Genomic DNA, 19,254 nt, shown 5'->3' on the forward strand with positions numbered 1-19,254 from the left:
TTCTCTAAGAGTACAAGTAATCTTTCAAAACATAAATCAGATTATGTCATATCTCACAAGTATTTCCATAGATTCTCACTGTACTTAGAAAAAAATCCAAATTCCTTACTAGGTCCTCCAAGGCCCCAAATGATCTGTCCCATCTCTTTACTGCTTAAGCCAATTCAAATTCACTTTTCTGTTACCTGCAGCAGAAAGTAACCTTACTGACACAGAAGGGTTTAAGCACAGGCCTGACATAGCCAGATGTATACTTCTGAAGAGATCATCCTAGTGACATTGTGAAAGATGGATTTGAAGGGGACAAGCATGGAGTTAAGACTAGCTAGAAGGCTACTGCCATTGTCCAGGAAGATGATGAGGGGCTGAACTAGACTACTAGAGCTTCAGACGAAAGAATGAATATGAGAAATGTTTAAGTAGACTATTCAACAGGACTTGGGATTAGCTATAGAGAGAGAGGGAGAGGAGACAACACCCACATTGCTGGTTTGGGAATCCGAGTCCTTATTGATGCAACCAGCCAAGATGGGGGAAGACAAGGGAAGGGAAGTTTGGTAGGCGAGTGAAGATGACGAGTCTCCTCTCTCTGTCCACTCAAGTGTCGCAGGAACATAGAAACTGCAGGTTGGGCCAGAGGCACACAATCCAGAGCCCCACTGCCCAGCAGAAGGAATTCCCTGAGCAGCCTCAGTTACGCCCTCTACTGGCGGATCAAAAGGCTTAGGAAAAAACTGTATTTTCTTTTTTCAGTTCATCCCTAATGATTTTTTTTTAACATTTTTATTGGAGTATAATTGCTTTACAATGGTGTGTTAGTTTCTGCTGTATAACAAAGTGAATCAGCTATACATATACATATATCCCCATATCCCCTCCCTCTTGCGTCTCCCTCCCACCCTCCCCATCCCACCCCTCTAGGTGGTCACAAAGCACCGAGCTGATCTCCCTGTGCTATGTGGCTGCTTCCCACTAGCTATCTATTTTACATTTGGTAGGGTATATATGTCCATGCCACTCTCTCACTTCGTCCCAGCTTACCTTTCCCCCTCCCCATGCCCTCAAGTCCATTCTCTACGTCTGCATCTTTATTCCTGTCCTGCCCCTAGGTTCTTCAGAACCACTTTTTTTTTTTTTTTTTAGATTCCATATATATGTGTTAGAATATGGTATTTGTTTTTCTCTTTCTGACTGACTTCACTCTGTATGACAGACTCTAGGTCCATCCACCTCACTACAAATAGATCAATTTCATTTCTTTTTATGGCTGAGTAATATTGCATTGTATATATGTGCCACATCTTCTTTATCCATTCATCTGTCGATGTACACTTAGGTTGCTTCCATGTCCTGGCTATTGTAAATAGAGCTGCAATGAACATTGTGGTACATGACTCTTTTTGAATTATGGTTTTCTCAGGGTATATGCCCAGTAGTGGTATTGCTGGGTCGTATGGTAGTTCTATTTAGTTTTTAAAGGAACCTCCCTACTGTTCTCCCTAGTGGCTGTATCAATTTACATTCCCACCAACAGTTCAGTTCGAGAGAGTTCCCTTTTCTCCACACCCTCTCCAGTATTTATTGTTTGTTGATTTTTTCATGATGGCCATTCTGACTGGTGTGAGGTGATACCTCATTGTAGTTTTGATTTGCATTTCTCTAATGATTAGTGATGTTGAGCATCCTTTCATGTGTTTGTTGGCAATCTGTATATCTTCTTTGGAGAAATGTCTATTTAGATCTTCTGCCCATTTTTGGATTGGGTTGTTTTTTTGATATTGAGCTGCATGAGCTGCTTGTATATTTGGATTAATCCTTTATCAGTTGCTTCATTTGCAAATATTTTCTCCCATTCAGAGGGCTGTCTTTTCGTCTTGTTTATGCTTTCCTTTGCTGTGCAAAAGCTTTTCAGTTTCATTAGGTCCCATTTGTTTATTTTTGTTTTTATTTCCATTTCTCTAGGAGCTGGGTCAAAAAGGATCTTGCTGTGATTTATGTCATAGAGTGTTCTGCCTATATTTTCCTCTAAGAGTTTTATAGTGTCTGGCCTTACATTTAGGTCTTTAATCCATTTTGAGTTTATTTTTGTGTATGGTGTTAGGGAGTGTTCTAATTTCATTCTTTTACATGTAGCTGTCCAGTTTTCCCAGCACCCTTACTGAACAGGCTGTCTTTTCTCCATTGTATATTCTTGCCTCTTTTATCAATGATAAGGTGACCATATGTGTGTGGGTTTATCTCTGGGCTTTCTATCCTGTTCCACTGATCTATTTTCTGTTCTTGTGCCAGTACCATACTGTCTTGATTACTGTAGCTTTGTAGTACAGTCTGAAGTTAGGGAGCCTGATTCCTCCAGCTCTGTTTTTCTTTCTCAAGATTGCTTTGGCTATTCGGGGTCTTTTGTGTTTCCATACAAATTGTGAAATTTTTTGTTCTAGTTCTGTGAAAAATGCCATTGGTAGTTTGATGGGGATTGCATTGAATCTGTAGATTGCTTTGGGTAGTATAGTCATTTTCACAATGTTGATTATTCCAATCCAAGAACGTGGTATATCTCTCCATCTGTTTGTATCATCTTTAATTTTTCATCAGTGTCTTATAGTTTTCTGCACACAGGTCTTTTGTCTCCTTAGGTAGGTTTATTCCTAGGTACTTTATTCTTTTGTTGCAATGGTAAATAGGAGTGTTTCCTTAATTTCTCTTTCAGATTTTTCACCATTAGTGTATAGGAATGCAAGAGATTTCTGTGCATTAATTTTGTATCCTGCTACTTTACCAAACTCATTGATTAGCTCTAGTCATTTTCTGGTAGCATCTTTAGGATTCTCTATATATAGTATCATGTCATCCGCAAACAATGACAGCTTTACACTTCTTCTTTTCCGATTTGGATTCCTTTTATTTCTTTTTCTTCTCTGATTGCTGTGGCTAAAACGTCCAAAACTATGTTGAATAATAGTGGTGAGAGTGGACAACCTTGTCTTGTTCCTGATCTTAGAGGAAATGGTTTCAGAAAAACTGTATTTCTAATACAAAAAAGGCAAAGCCAAGTTGCATATTGTGAGGTTAGTTCTTTTATATAAAACAGTATATGTGGGGTAGGTTGGATGAAGTTCTTTCTAGGAATTCTGAGTTTCCATTTTCTAATTCTAATTGAATAAAAAAACAGACTCAGTTATATTTTCCATAGAACTGAGTAATAGGAGGTGGGAGAAAAGCTGAGTGCCATCCAGCCTGCTTCGTGGATGATCAGCTTAGACAGAGCGGCCCACAGCTCCTGTGCTGGGGTCTCTCCCAGCAGCTAAGTGGACAATGAGGGCAGTTCTAGCACCCCCTCTCCTCCTCTCCCCTTCCCCCTCCCCACCTTCTCCAATTCAGTTGACTGTACTCTGTCTAACCAAGCTCAGAAGCAGTAACATTTAATCTGAAAACTGACAATTAGTGGCTCATAAATGAATTCTAAGATTAATCTCATGAGCAAAATTCCCCATGACATGTTCCTTTTCAGCACAGAGACTCCAGGGTCAACTGCCGGCCCCAACGCTGGGTTGAAGACCAGCCCGGCCACTCTAGCTGGAACCCGGGCAGCCACCTGACCTCACCTCAGGCTTTCAGCCCTTCATTTGTAAAGTAAGTACAATGTTATTTGCCCGGCCTCCTCTTCAGTGCCTATGGTGAGAAACAATGGAACCAGTATATGGGAACGAGCTTTGCAAACTGTTATGAACTACAGAAATCTAAGTCGTGTCGAAGCACCACTATGTAATATATGTAACAAGTTTTATTTTTCTGAAACAAATCCTTCAGGTTCAAAAAAAGTTTTTTCCAGCTGAGTAACAATGTAAAGGACGCAACTATGAACATTGTGGTTCATGTCTCTTTTTGAATTATGGTTTTCTCAGGGTATATGTCCAGTAGTGGGATTGCTGGGTCATATGGTAGTTCTAGTTTTAGTTTTTTAAGGAACCTCCATACTGTTTTCCATAGTGGCTGTATCAATTTACACCCCTACCATTTCAACCCACCTCTGCCCATGGATAACTCCTTCTCACAAGACCACCTCCTCCTATTTAGCGTGGCCCTCCTTACCCTAACAAGTTACTTTCTACTATATAATCCTGGTTTTATCTCCATCACTACACTTCTCATAATCTTTAATTACTTCATCATCTCTTTGGCCACTAGAGTTCCAGCCGCAGTGAAAACAGAATTCCAACTCTCTTATTCGCTCTTGCCCTCCTAGCCCCTGAGCATTGTAAAGACAGCAAATAATAAGCGTGCAATAAGTGCTTGTTGAAGAAATGAACATAATTTTAATATAAAAAGTAAAACCATGTCTATAAAATTAACTTACCTTCTAAAATTGTATTTGAGTCATCTACAGCATTATCTAAAAAAAAATCAAACATGTCTTACATTAACTCATCTTCACTAGGTCCTTAAATGAACATATCCACTCAGAGACCTAAATTTGGCTCTTTTTAGATTGGGGCTTCTTATAGAGACACTCACTAGAATATCAACGTTAATTTCTAAATTATATTCAAAGAATTCATCAATAGGCTGGTATTATCCCTGCTGACATAAAACTTACACCATAAACAGGGAATAAACATATCAACATGATCCAATTACTTCCTTTGTGACTTGAGAATGTCTTGTATTTCTGACTAAATCTTTTTTTTTTCACATCTTTATTGGAGTATAAATGCTTTACAATGTTGTGTTAGTTTCTGCTGTATAACAAAGTGAATCAGCTATATGTATACATATATCCCCATATCCCCTCCCTCGTGAGCCTCCCTCCCACCCTCCCTATCCCACCCCTCTAGGTGGTCCCAAAGCATTGAGTTGATCTCCTTGTGCTATGGAGCCTTTGTTCCACAAGCTATATTCATTTTCACAAATACAAGGGGAGCTGACTTGCAGGAAACATCTGCTTAGACAAATACCTTACCTGAAGTTTCTGTCCCTTCATTTTCCGATGGCTCAAACGCTGCAAAATACACAGAAAAAATAATCCTTTAGCACCGTATAACTCCCATTAAAACACAACATTTGCTGTATGCTTCAATGTCTAATTTATCCTTGAACCTCTGGGTCTCAGTCACTGGGAAGCGGCAGGTTACAGAGTAGAGCCGGGAAGAGTTTGGTCTGGAGTAAAACAGGCCTGGATTCAAATTGCAGGGCAGCCACTTTTAGCCAGAGGAGCAATTATACATGCTTCCTTCTTGTAAAATGGGGAAAACTGAAGTTCCTCCCCAGTCACTTTTTACCTGGATCCAGTAATTTGTTTACCCCGGGGTGATACTGAATTTCATTTTTTTATTTGCTTCGTGACTGTAGTGGAGGCTCTGAGTTACCCGTGGCTCAACCCACTTATCACGCTGGGTCCAAGTTTTTACCAGGCAGATTCTCTACTTTGCTTAGGGAGCAATGCTCAGATCTTTCACCTGGGGCAAACGGCCCTGCCTCCAGTCCCTGAGAGAGAGGGTTCTGCGGGCAGGTCTTAATCCACTATCTTGACCACGGCCCAGGCTCATCTCTCTCTGCTCCACTGCAAAGGAGGCCCTCGTCTCGGCTGCGGTCTCCCCTCATGCCTGGCTGGCTCATTGCTTTCCTAGTCAGCCTGATACCTATTTTTCCACCTTCCAAAATGCCTGGACATTTCTGCTACCCTAAGAGCAAACTGTGTTGTTTTTCTAGCACGGTTACAAATATATTCTCCCTGTTCATTTAATAAAGAAAAAAATCTGAACATCTACTGTGTTTCAGATATTATTACTAGTGCTCGGGTAGAGCAAGGGACAATTTTTAACAGATCATTTTCTATCATTTTGGTGGCATTTGGAAGACAAAGGAGCAGTGAATGTTTGCTCACTCTGTCACCCTGAACGGTGCCTGCATTTAATATGCTCAAGTCTATCAACTGAAAAACAAATAAACAAGTCTTTTCTTTTTGTTATTTTAATTTTATTCACTTATTTATTTAGTATGTCCTTTTTTATTGAAGTATAGTTGATGTACAATGTTTCAGATGGATAGCAAAGTGATTCAGTTATACATATATGTGTGTATGTGTGTATATATTCTTTTTCAGATTCTTCTCCATCATAGGTTCTCCCTGCCCTCTCCTTCCTCCATTTCACAATCTAATTTCTTCAGAGTCATTTGCACATGCTGTCTCCTCACTTCTTCTCCTCAACCCACTCCAGTCTGTCTTCCGGCCCTGATCACATCCCTGAAAATGCTCCCCTAAGACCTCTCACGAGCACTCATTTAACCCAATGGACACTTCCTGCCTTTACTGGATCAGGTCTCCTAGCAGCTCCTTCCTTTACAAGCACTCTTGTCCTTGGACTCCAATGTGACCATACTCTCCTTTGATTCTTTCCTTTCTCCTTCTCAACCTTCATCACATCACCTTTTTCTTACCAGGCATTAGTTGTTGCTTTTCGTCAAAGTCCAGCCATAGATCCTCCTCTATTCCTGCTCTCTCCTCTCTCCTTAAATGATCGCAGCCTTTGGCTTCAATCACAATGCATATTCTGATGATTCTCGAACTCAACTACGAATAGACTTCTGAGATCCGAACACCATCCATCGGCTAACTTGGTATCTCCCCTTGGATGGATCAGCAGGCACTATCAGGACGTACAGACCGCACTCGTGACCTTCTGGCCCGAAGCCTGTTTTCCAGTCTCACTGTCTTCGGAAAAAGCACCCCATCCACCGGGTGCATAAGCGCAACCGTGGACGTGGTTCCCGACACCTTGCTCTCTCTCCCCAGCTACACCTGCACATCCATCCCCGCCAACCTTATCTTCTACTTCTCAGCTTTGTCCACTTCCACTCACCTTCGCTGCCACCACCCTGGTTTAAACCACTATCATCTCTGTCCAACTTCTGTCCACGGCAAACAGTTCTTGCCAAGGTTACCGGTGAGGCCTCCGTAGCACGAGATCCAAGGCAGGTCTTCAGTGCTCACTTGGGTGGGTCCTCAGCAGCCCAGGACACGGCTGAACACCCCTTTCTTGAAACTCATCTCCTCTGATGCCTCGTTTGGCAGAGATGTGACTCAGCGAAGATCAAGTTTGGAAAACTGCAGTAACCTAACTGGTCTCCCCACAGCTACTCTTTTTTTTTTTTTCTTTTTAGCCGCGTGGCGCAGCTTGCGGAATTCTTAGCTTCCCTGCAGTGGAAGTGCGGAATCCTAACCATTGGACCACCAAGGAATTCCCTCCCCACATCTACTCTTGTCTCTCCAATCTATTTGCTACGTTTTAGACAGATCAATCCTTACAAAACGCACTGCCCTAGAACAGTGTTCCAAGGTGAAGGTGAACGTCCTTGACCTCTGGACCCGGACCATCTCACAATCTCAGCCCCAGTCTCTCTCATGCTCAGCACTCCAGACACATCTTCCCATCAGCAGCTTCATTCTACGCTCCAGCATCCTTTCCCCTGGCCTTGTCAACTGTTCTACTCTTCAGCTCATACTTCAGCCTTCCCTGGTCCACAAACTAGGTAGGGCCACTTTATACTCTTGTTGTACACTATACTCACGCGTACCAGTACTTAATGTAATTGTAACTGAATACTAAACTAAAATGATTTGTATAATTTCTACCCCGCTGCTAAAATACACAGTCCATGAGAATATAAGCCATGTGTGTTCTTCACTGGAACTGCCCCAGTGTCCTACGTTTTGGACACAGGCTACGTGATACATATGTAGTATATGTAGTGTATGAATAAATAAATCAATTAGATGGTAAGACTGTACTGTCATTTGCCAGGTGTTTCCAATATAGGCTTAATGCTTTCCAGGACATTTTTTATGTGGAAAGCTGGTTCCCTCTACAGCCTTAACAAGCTTTATGTTTTCCAGGTCCTAGAATTTGGAACGTTTAATACAGAATATATTCTGTTCTCTGACTGAAAAATGGTTTTCTTTCACCCGACTTACAGCTTTATATATATATATATATATATATATATATATATATATATATATATATATATATGTGTGTGTGTGTGTGTGTGTGTGTATGTGTGTGTATATATATATATATATAAAATATATATATGTGTGTATATAATATATATATATTTGGTCACTTGGTTTCCCTGTCTGGGTTCCTGAACTGCACAAAGGAATCTTTGTAGCACATAATGAAGAATCCTTTGTCCTCTTAGATCTATTTGATTTGAAAAAGTTTATGTTCTATAACAAGGTAATTCAAAGTATCTCATCAAAACTTAATGACCCGTCAGGTCATATTTTTACCCTGTTAACATTTTAAATTATATTTATTATGACATTCTTCCTACGAAAATATCTTTACTTTCACAACATATTTTTTAGCATTTTATCTAATTTTACACTTCTTGCAAATTTGATTTTAAAATTCTCTATATCTAGTCTGCAACTTGCATTCCAAACATGTTCTTTCCAGCATATTTAGAAATACACCACAGTGACTGGCAGAAATTAGAAAGCTATCTCAAATCCCACATCTACATGCAACCTCTAAATTCCAAATTCCTATTTTCTCCTTCAAATTCAAAATTGAAAAAAAAAAATCTAAATTCAATTATAGTGGCCAAGTTATTTAATTTGTTATAAAAAAAAATTAATCCCTAGAGATAGACTGCAGGATTCTTCCAATGGGATCCTTCATATCCCATTAGGAACAGCCACTGTGGATGGTGATCTTGGTAGGGTCTAAAATCTTAAAATCACATGATTAATAAATCAGCATGTTAGATCTACATGCAGCCCTTCCTAATTTTCTTCACTTGAGATTCACCAGCTAACATGAGACCACAAATTTTTTGGAAGTAGAGACTCTATATTATTCATAACTGAATGTCAAGCCCTAAAACCATCCAGCACATAGGAAGTCCTCCATATCTGACTCAAGCACTACACATTTCTTCATCCTTCTTGTTTCACAGACAGTTACATCCAATGGGCTTCTTTCCTTCTACAGAGTCATCTTTGAAGATATTAGAATAAAAATGATCCACCACTGGTATTTTATCATTTCTTAGTCATGTGGACTTATGCAAAATTACTTACATTCTCTGAACCTTACTTCTTTCATCTGGGAAGCAGTGAAAACATAATCTACTTCACAGAGTTTAATAAAACAGCATGAGAAGTGCTGGGGCAACAAGAGGAGCTATAACTGTCTAAATCAGAATCTGATGCCAGAACTATTTTCTTTATGCTGCCTTGAAGCCCAGAAGGAAGTTCTGCTACACCTTTCTCCATGCTGGCAGATCAGTCATCTTTATTTAAGTAAAATTAATCTGCAGAAGCAGCTAGAGTAGTTAAAATCCAACCAAAGTAGTCTTTCAAGCATGGGACTTATTTTTCATTAAAGGAGAGCTATGACTATAAAGGAATGATATGTGTTTTCTTGAATAATTTGTAACTGCTTCCTAAGGCACCTTGCAAAGAATTTAAGAAACAATTTAGGCAATGGCAGAACCACTGGAATAGGTAGACAATCTCCCCAAGTCAACTCTTTGAGAACTACCAATTCATTTGGATGTTTTAAGTTATGGTATAATATTTATAGCTAAAATACCACTCTCCATACTTCATAGTCAAACTCTGAGTAGATTTTAAAACAAGTAGGTAACTTAAGGTCAAGAAGCATTTTCAGACCTTGCTCATCGTACTCTTGGTAGGTGACGTCATCTGCAAAAAAGAGTAAAACAAAAATAAGTATCACTTATTTAATAAGTATTGCTTATTACAATATTACTTGAGTCATTGTGTGTAATTGCTTAGCTAAAAAACACAACTTAATCTCAAATACAGAAGTCTGTTCCTTTAAATATTAATGTTTGCACAATCAGTGAGAAATGCCTCTGGCCAAAAAACAACAAGAGGAAAGGGCAGGTAAATTATTTTCATAAAATTTCCTCAGATTGGCGGGGGGACCTTCAAGATGGCGGAGGAATAAGACGCGGAGATCACCTTCCTCCTCACAAATACATCAGAAATACATCTACATGTGGAACAACTCCTACAGAACACCTACTGAACGCTGACGCTGACAGAAGACCTCAGACTTCCCAAAAGGCAAGAAACTCCCCATGAGACTAGGTAGGGCAAAAAAAACAAAAGAAAAAACAGAGACAAAAGATTAGGGACAGGACCTGCCCCTCTGGGAGGGAGCTGTGAAGGAGGAAAAGTGTCCACACACTAGGAAACCCCATCACTGGCAGAGACGGGGGGTGGCAGGGGGGAAGCTTCAGAGCCACGGAGGAGAGCGCAGCCACAGGGGTGCGGAGGGCAAAGCGGAGAGATTCCTGCACATAGGGTCGGTGCCAACCAGCACCCACCAGCCCGAGAGGCTTGTCTGCTCAGCCGCTGGGGCTGGCGAGGGCTGGGAGCTGAGGCTCGGGCTTCGGTCGGATCGCAGGGAGAGGACTGGGGTTGGCGGCGTGAACACAGCCTGAAGGGGGCTAGTGCACCACAGCTAGCCAGGAGGGAGTCCGGGAAAAAGTCTGGACCTGCCTAAGAGGCAAGAGACCATTGTTTCAGGATGCGTGAGGAGACGAGATTCAGAGCACCGCCTAAACGAGCTCCAGAGATGGGCGCGAGCCGCAGCGATCAGCGCGGACCCCAGAGACGGGCATGGGACGCTAAGGCTGCTGCTGCAGCCACCAAGAAGCCTGTGTGCAAGCACAGGTCACTCTCCACACACCCCCCTCCCGGGAGCCTGTGCAGCCTGCCACCACCAGGGTCCCGTGATCCAGGGACAACTTCCCCGGGAGAGCGCACGGCGCGCCTCAGGCTGGTGCAACATCACGCTGGCCTCTGCCGCTGCAAGCTCGCCCCGCCTCCTCCGTACCGCTCCCTCCCCCCAGCCTGAGTGAGCCACAGGCCCCGAATCAGCTGCTCCTTTAACCCCGTCCTGTCTAAGCGAAGAACAGACACCCTCAGGTGACCTACACGCAGAGGCGGAGCCAGATCCAAAACTGAACCCCAGGAGCTGTGCGAACAAAGAAGAGGAAGGGAAATCTCTCCCAGCAGCCTCAGGAGCAGCGGATTAAAGCTCCACAATCAACTTGATGTGCCTGCATGTGTTGAATACCTGAATAGACAACGAATCATCCCAAATTGAGGAGGTGGACTTTGGCAGCAACTGTAGACTTGGTGTTTGCTTTCTGCATCTAACTTGCTTCTGGTTTTATGTTTATCTTAGTTTAGTACTTAGAGTTTATTATCACTGATAGATTTGTTTACTGATTTGGTTGCTCTCTTCCCTTTTTTTTTTTTATATATTTTTTTTCCTTTTTCTCTTTTTGTGAGTGTGCATGTGTATGCTTCTTTGTGTGATTTTGTTTGTATAGCTTTGCTTTTACCATTTCTCCTAAGGTTCCATCTGTCCGTTTTGGGGTTTTTTTTTTTTAGTATAGCTTTTACTGCTTGTTATCATTGGTGGATTTCTTTATTGGTTTGGTTGCTCTCTTCTTTCGTTCTTTCTTTTCTTTTTTTAAATTACTTTTTAATTTTTTTTAATATATTTTTTTATATTTTTTATTTTAATAACTTTATTTATTTTATTTTTTCTTTCCTTATTTTTTTTTCTCCCTTTTCTTCTGAGCCATGTAGCTGATGCGTTCTTGGTGCTCAGGGCGGGTGGCAGGCCTGAGGCTCTTAGGTGGAAAGCCAAGTTCAGGACATTGGTCCACCAGAGACCTCCCGGCCCCATGTAATATCAAACGGGGAAAGCTCTCCCAGAGATCTCCATCTCGACGCGAAGACCCAGCTCCACTCAATGACCAGCAAACTACAGTGCTGGACATCCCGTGCCAATCAACTAGCAAGACAGGAACTCAACCCCACCCATCAGCAGAGAGGTTGCCTAAAATCATAATAAGGTCACAGACACCCCAAAACACACCACCGGACGTGGTCCTGCCCACCAGAAAGACAAGATCCAGCCTCATCCACCAGAACACAGGCACCAGTCCCCTCCACCAGGAAGCCTACACAACCCACTGAACCAACCTTACCCACTGGGGGCAGACACCAAAAACAACAGGAACTACGAACCTGCAGCCTGCGAAAAGGAGACCCCCCAAATGCAGTTAAGTTAAGCAAAATGAGAAGACAGAGAAATACACAGCAGATGAAGGAGCAAACTGAAAACCCCCCAGACCAAACAAATGAAGAGGAAATAGGCAGTCTACCTGAAAAAGAATTCAGAGTAATGATAGTAAAGATGATCCAAAATCTTGGAAATAGAATGAAGAAAATACAAGAAACATTTAACAAGGATCTAGAAGAACTAAAGACCAAACAAACAATGATGAACAACACAATAAATGAAATTAAAAATTCTCTACAAGGAATCAATAGCAGAATAACTGAGGCAGAAGAAAGGATAAGTGACCTGGAAGATAAAATAGTGGAAATAACTACTGCAGAGCAGAATAAAGAAAAAAGAATGAAAAGAATTGAGGACAGTCTCAGAGACCTCTGGGACAATATTAAATGCACCAACATTCAAATTATAAGGGCCCCAGAATAAGAGAAAAAGAAAGGGACTGAGAAAATATCTGAAGAGATTATAGTTGAAAACTTCCCTAATATGGTAAAGGAAATAGTCAATCAAGTCCAGGAAGCACAGAGAGTCCCATACAGGATAAATCCAAGGAGAAACACACCAAGACACATATTAATCAAACTATCAAAAGTTAAATAAAAAGAAAATATATTAAAAGCAATAAGGGAAAAACAGCAAAAAACATACAAGGGAATCCCCATAAGGTTAACAGCTGACTTCTCAGCAGAAACTCTGCAAGCCAGAAGGGTGTAGCAGGACATATTTAAAGTGATGAAAGGGAAAAACCAAGATTACTCTACCCAGCAAGGATCTCATTCAGATTAGACAGAGAAATTAAAACCTTTACAGACAGGCAAAGGCTAAGACAATTTAGCACCACCAAACCAGCTTTACAACAAATGCTAAAGGAACTTCTCTAGGCAGGAAACACAAGAGAAGGAAAAGACCTACAATAACAAACCCAAAACAATTAAGAAAGTAGTAAAGTTTTACAGCTGTCACTGTTTGCAGATGACATGATACTGTACATAGAGAATCCTAAAGATGCTACCAGAAAACTACTAGAGCTAATCAATGAGTTTGGTAAAGTAGCAGGATACAAAATTAATGCACAGAAATCTCTTGCATTCCTATACACTAATGATGAAAAATCTGAAAGAGAAATTAAGAAAACACTCCCATTTACCATTGCAACAAAAAGAATAAAATACCTAGGAATACACCTACCTAAGGAGACAAAAGACCTGTATGCAGAAAACTATAAGACACTGATGAAAGAAAATAAAGATGATACAAACGGATGGAGAGATATACCACGTTCTTGGATTGGAATAATCAACACTGTGAAAATGACTATACTACCCAAAGCCATCTACAGATTCAATGCAATCCCTATCAAACTACCAATGGCATTTTTCAGAGAACTAGAACAAAAAATTTCACAATGGGTATGCAAACACAAAAGACCCCGAATAGCCAAAGCAATCTTGAGAAATTAAAATGGAGCTGGAGGAATCAGGCTACCGGACTTCAGACTATACTACAAATCTACAGTAATCAAAATAGTATGGTGCTGGCACAAAAACAGAAATATAGATCAGTGGAACAGGAGAGAAAGCCCAGAGATAAACTCATGCACATATGGTCACCTTATGATTGATAAAGGAGGCAAGAATATACAATGGAGAAAAGACAGCCTCTTCAATAAGTGGTGCTGGGAAAACTGGACAGCTACATGTAAAAGAATGAAATTAGAACAAGCCCTAACACCATACACAAAAATAAACTCAAAATGGATTAAAGACCTAAATGTAAGGCCAGACACTATAAAACTCTTAGAGGAAAACATAGGCAGAACACTCTATAACATAAATCACAGCAAGATCGTTTATGACCCACCTCCTAGAGAAATGGAAATAAAAACAAAAATAAACAAATGGGACCTAATACAACTTAAAAGCTTTTGCACAGCAAAGGAAACCATAAACAAGACGAAAAGCCAACCCTCAGAATGGGAGAAAATATTTGCAAACGAAGCAACTGACAAAGGATTAATCCCCCAAATATACAAGCAGCTCATGCAGCTCAGTACCAAAAAAACAAACAAGCCAATCCAAAAATGGGTAGAAGACCTAAACAGACATTTCTCCAAAGAAAATATACAGATTGCCAACAAACACATGAAAGGATGCTCAACATCACTAATCATTAGAGAAATGCAAATCAAAACTACAATGAGGTATCACCTCACACCAGTCAGAATGGCCATCATGAAAAAATCAACAAACAATAAATGCTGGAGAGGGTATGGAGAAAAGGGAACCCTCTTGCACTGTTGGTGGGAATGTAAATTGATACAGCCACTATGGAGAACAGTATGGAAGTTCCTTTAAAAACTAAATAGAACTACCATACGACCCAGCAATCCCACTACTGGGCATATACCCTGAGAAAACCATAATTCAAAAAGAGTCATGTACCACAATGTTCATTGCAGCTCTATTTACGATAGCCAGGATATGGAAGCAACCTAAGTGTCCACTGACGAATGCATAAAGAAGGTGTGGCATATATATACAATGGAATATTACTCAGCCATAAAAACAAACGAAATTGAGTTATTTGTAGTGGGGGATGGACCTAGAGTCTGTTATGCAGAGTGAAGTAAGTCAGAAAGAGAAAAACAAATACCATATGCTAACACATATATATGGAATCTAAAAAAAAAAAAAAAAAAGGTTCTGAAGAACCTAGGGGCAGGACAGGAATAAAGGCGCAGACGTAGAGAACGGACTTGAGGACACGGGGATGGGGAAGGGTAAGCTGGGACGAAGTAAGAGACTGGCATGGACATATATACACTACCAAATGTAACATAGATAACTAGTGGGAAGCAGCCCCATAGCACAGGGAGATCAGCTCGGTGCTTTGTGACCACCTAGAGGGGTGGGATAGGGAGGGTGGGAGAGAGACAGAAGAGGGAGGGGATATGGGGATATATGTATATGTATAGCTGATTCACTTTCTTGTACAGCAGAAACTAACCCACCATTGTAAAGGAATTATACTCCAGTAAAGATGTTAAAAAATAAAATAAAATAAAATAAAAAAATAAAACTGAGGCATTATTGTCAAAAAAAAAAAAACTTCTTCTGATTGGCATAAAGCAAGACATTCAGAAGAAACATTAGGAATTAATATCCTCTTTTGTTGTGAGGTGGTGGTAGATGAGATGAAATATGAAAGCCTGATATTCTTTGAATAATCTAATTTTGTTGCAAAGCAAAAGGTCTTGTATTTGGTGTTAAAATTATGTCTTTGACCCATCAAAAGAAAAGTCACCAGGTTAACAGAGCACTGCAGCCATAGAGCTGGAAGTATGTTTAACATCTAATGAAAACGTCCATACCTGCTTCTTGATACGTTCTTCCAGCATCATCTACCACTGGTTCACTGGAATCTTAAAAGAAAAAACACATTTTTGACAAACCTGAACAAACCAAACACATTGCTAGACACTATTCTAAAATACTTACAAATTAATTCTAAACCTCACAGATGTGTAAGATAGACAGTATTATCATTATTTAATAAAACTGAAGCTGAATAACATTCCATAATTTTCTCTCCAGTCACAAAGATAGGAAGGAGCAGAACTAGGGTTTGTACCCAGTCTGGCTCCACTAGATCATATGCCCCATTCATTTCCAGATATTCTTTCCAGTATCCTCTCTACAAAGATCAAAATCCCAACAGTGGTCTGAAAAACACATCCCCTTTCCCCCCACTTCTTCATGTAATATTAAACTATATTCAGAAATGTATATAATATATGGGCAGCCAAAAATGACTGAGTATTATAAAGAGATTTCTATGTTGTATCAGAGTGAATCATTAACCTTGGTTGAAAATGACCTTGGCCACTGCCTCAAACAGAAACATACATCACGGACCTGGATTTTCCTGTTCATGTATCATGTCTTCCATATCCTGACTGTAGGCTGGTGAAGCTATAAATTAGGAAACAATTAGGAAATTACAAATATGCCTCAGAAAAGGATTACACTTGATAGTTAAAACAAGACAAGCACAATTTCTAGTAAAGAGAGAAATCAACTCAAAATGATGATCAAACTTACATTCATTCATGAAACAAACAGGTACTAACTGTGCTAAATGCCAAATACAAAGGTAAATAAGAAAGTCTCCATCATCGATGTAATTGAACCACAAAATCGTGGAACTATATTCTCATTTAGCTTATGCAAATTCAACTATATTCACAAAACAAAAAGTGAAGCAGAGACACAGAGAGAGCAGTGCAGGTGAACCCTCCTCCCAGGCACCCAGCAGGCACTTGCCTGAGTGAGCCTGAGCGAGGACACACATTCCCAACCCATAACTTGGACTCAACACCCGAGTACCCCCAGACTGCAATGTAATTCTAGTGTTTACAGGTGCCTATTGTTGAAATAATATAGGTCCTAAATGCCAGCCAACAATATCCGGTGGTCCTTAAGCACAGAAAGAGGGATCTATTCCAACACTTGAAGAAAAACCGGCCAACAACACAGGCTTATGGGAAGATGGTGTATCCATCTCCAGTGTGGTCATACCTTCTGGAGACACATGACATGTGACAATACACAATTTTGCCCATTCACTAACTTGCTAATTTAAGACTACAAAACATGCAATTATATAGTATCTTTTTTTAAAATTTTTTTTATTAATTTTTATTGGAGTAGAGTTGATTTATAGTTCAGGTTTTTCCGTAACATCTTATGAAAAAACCCAAACGAACTTTTTGGCCAACCCAATACAATGTTGTGTTAGTTTCTGCTGTACAGCAAAGTGAATCAGTTATACGTATACATATATCCATTCTTTGTTTTAGATTTTTTCCCCATATAAGTCATCACAGAGTATTGAGTAGAGTTCCCTGTGCTATACAGTAGGTTCTTATTAGTTACCTACTTTGTATATAGTAGTGTATCTTTTTGTCACTTATCTTTCTTTTTATTTTTTTCCTATTTTATTTATTTATTTATTTATTTATTTATTTATTTTTATTGACGTATAGCTGGTTTACAATGTTGTGTTAATTTCTGCTGTACAGCAAAGTGATTCAGTTATACATATATATACATTCTTTTTTGTATTCTTTTCCACTATGGTTTACCACAGGATATTGAATATAGTTCCCTTTGCTATACAGTAGGACCTTGTTCTTTATCCATCCTATATATACTAGTTTGCATCTGCTAATCCCGAACTCCCACATTATCTTGTGACCTAATAATCCCACTACTGAGAATTTATCCTCAGGAAGTAGACTTCAAAAGCACAAAAACTATATTCATATATGTGTGTGTGTGTGTGTGTATGTATATATATGTTCATACATACATACATACATATACACACACACATATATAAACCTGTGACATAATATGTATTATATAATATTAACTATGTATTATGTGATATTTGATATAAAATATATTAAAATTAATAAATAATGTTATCTCTCTTTCTCATGATGCTCTTTTATAGGAAAAGACTCATTCTAAGCAAAAAAAAGAATAGTATTAAATTAAAATCTCACCTGTCTCTTCTACATGGTAGCTATCTTCAGTTTCTGAAAAAAAAACATTAAATAAATATTGTTACTTTCATAAAATGTTTATATATTATATATGTATATTCTGAATGAATGTTTATCATTGATTTTATTTTGAAAGCAAATAACTATTAAAATAAAACATGAAAATATCAATTAAATGTCTGCTAAACACTTGATCTTTCACTAGAACTACACTTAGAAACGTCTCACACATTCTCTTATATGATCCACTTAACAACCCCACGAGGTTGACAAATACTATAATGTGGGCTAAAGAGGGAGAAAGATTTAGACAGAGTAACACCGTGGTGACAAAGCTATGTCCCCATCACATTCCACTGTGCTGTTCTATTTTCTAGACACTCCTGCCATCTTCTAGAGCAAAAGCACATTGTCTCCACACGAGAACACAAAGGAAGAACCCAGAGCCTTTATAAGTTTGGGGAGCTAAAAGGTAAATGGGTTGATACCTTCACCCACATACCGCTGATGGCAAAGTGCTGCCACTCATGTGACCCTTGTTATTTAACAGCCACATGGAGTGGAAATATTTTTAATTTCTGAAGACTTTTTTTTTTAAATTCATTTTTGGCTGCATTGGGTCTTCGTTGCTGCACGCGGGCTTTCTCTAGTTGCGGCGAGCGGGGGCTACTCTTCGTTGCTGTGCGCAGGCTTCTCATTGCGGTGGTTTCTCTTGTTGCAGAGCACGGGCTCTAGGCGTGCAGGCTTCAGTAGTTGTGGCACGTGGGCTCAGCAGTTGTGGCTCGTGGGCTCTAGAGCGCAGGCTCAGTAGTTGTGACACATGGGCTTAGCTGCTTCGCGGCATGTGGGATCCTCCCAGACCAGGGCTCGAACCCACGTCCCCTGCACTGGCAGGCGGATTCTTAACCACTGCGCCCTGGTGGAATCAGGCAAAACACAGGGAAGTCCTAGTTTCTGAAGACTTTTAACAAGCAACTTTTATGTTCAAACTGAATCTATGTCCCAATTAAAAATTAGGTCATAAAATAAGGTTTCTTCAATTTATGAACTTTTTTGAAATGTTTCTTCCTACTCCCAATCTATAACTCCTAACCTCAAAAATATCAAATGCCTTATGTTTCAGATTCTTTGAGGGTCTTAACTGAAATTTTTTGTATAAGCAGCATCTAGGATACCAAAATTCTGAGCAACTGTCAATCTTTCTGAGCTATCCTGGCTGAAGATGGGAGAGAGCAAGAGATTCCAGGGAAGTGTGGAAATCATTTCATCAGCATTCCTATTCAGAACTTAGAAATGTTTTTCCCATAGAAATCATGATATGCCTGATAACTAAAGGTCTAAAGTTCAAAAGCTAGTCTGTAAATGCCTATTTTCAATGCACAATCCAGCTGGAATCAAACACAAGTTCAAAAGCATTTTGAACTTACATTTTCTCCCCCAAATTATGCATTATATACAATTCTGTAGGTTCGTATGGAAACCAAACCATCACTTTTAACGTTATTTCTATGGAAAAGTGCATTTTCTGCTCTCAACAACAGGCACCAATAT

The 19,254-nt window shown here is 39.8% G+C and overlaps 1 protein-coding gene across 11 annotated transcripts in view; it reads right to left on the reverse strand.

Moving 5' to 3' along the window:
- The window catches only part of ASPH (aspartate beta-hydroxylase), a 262,991-nt gene that overhangs the window by 168,665 nt on the left and 75,072 nt on the right, over positions 1–19,254 (reverse strand). For 6 of the 11 annotated variants that reach the window (XM_082433632.1, XM_082433621.1, XM_082433628.1 and 3 more), the window contains 6 exons: positions 17,704–17,748; positions 16,049–16,105; positions 15,505–15,555; positions 9,680–9,712; positions 4,958–4,996; positions 4,355–4,390 (listed from right to left, as the gene is read on the reverse strand). In XM_082433632.1, the coding sequence (XP_082289758.1) occupies positions 4,355–4,390; positions 4,958–4,996; positions 9,680–9,712; positions 15,505–15,555; positions 16,049–16,105; positions 17,704–17,748 (261 nt within the window). The remainder of the gene's footprint in view (positions 1–4,354; positions 4,391–4,957; positions 4,997–9,679; positions 9,713–15,504; positions 15,556–16,048; positions 16,106–17,703; positions 17,749–19,254) is intronic. The other 5 variants (XM_082433625.1, XM_082433627.1, XM_082433626.1 and 2 more) reach the window with 2 other exon arrangements.

This window comes from Balaenoptera physalus, assembly GCF_965194825.1.
Source record: "Balaenoptera physalus genome assembly, chromosome: 17".
In the NCBI taxonomy this organism is placed as follows: domain Eukaryota; kingdom Metazoa; phylum Chordata; class Mammalia; order Artiodactyla; family Balaenopteridae; genus Balaenoptera; species Balaenoptera physalus.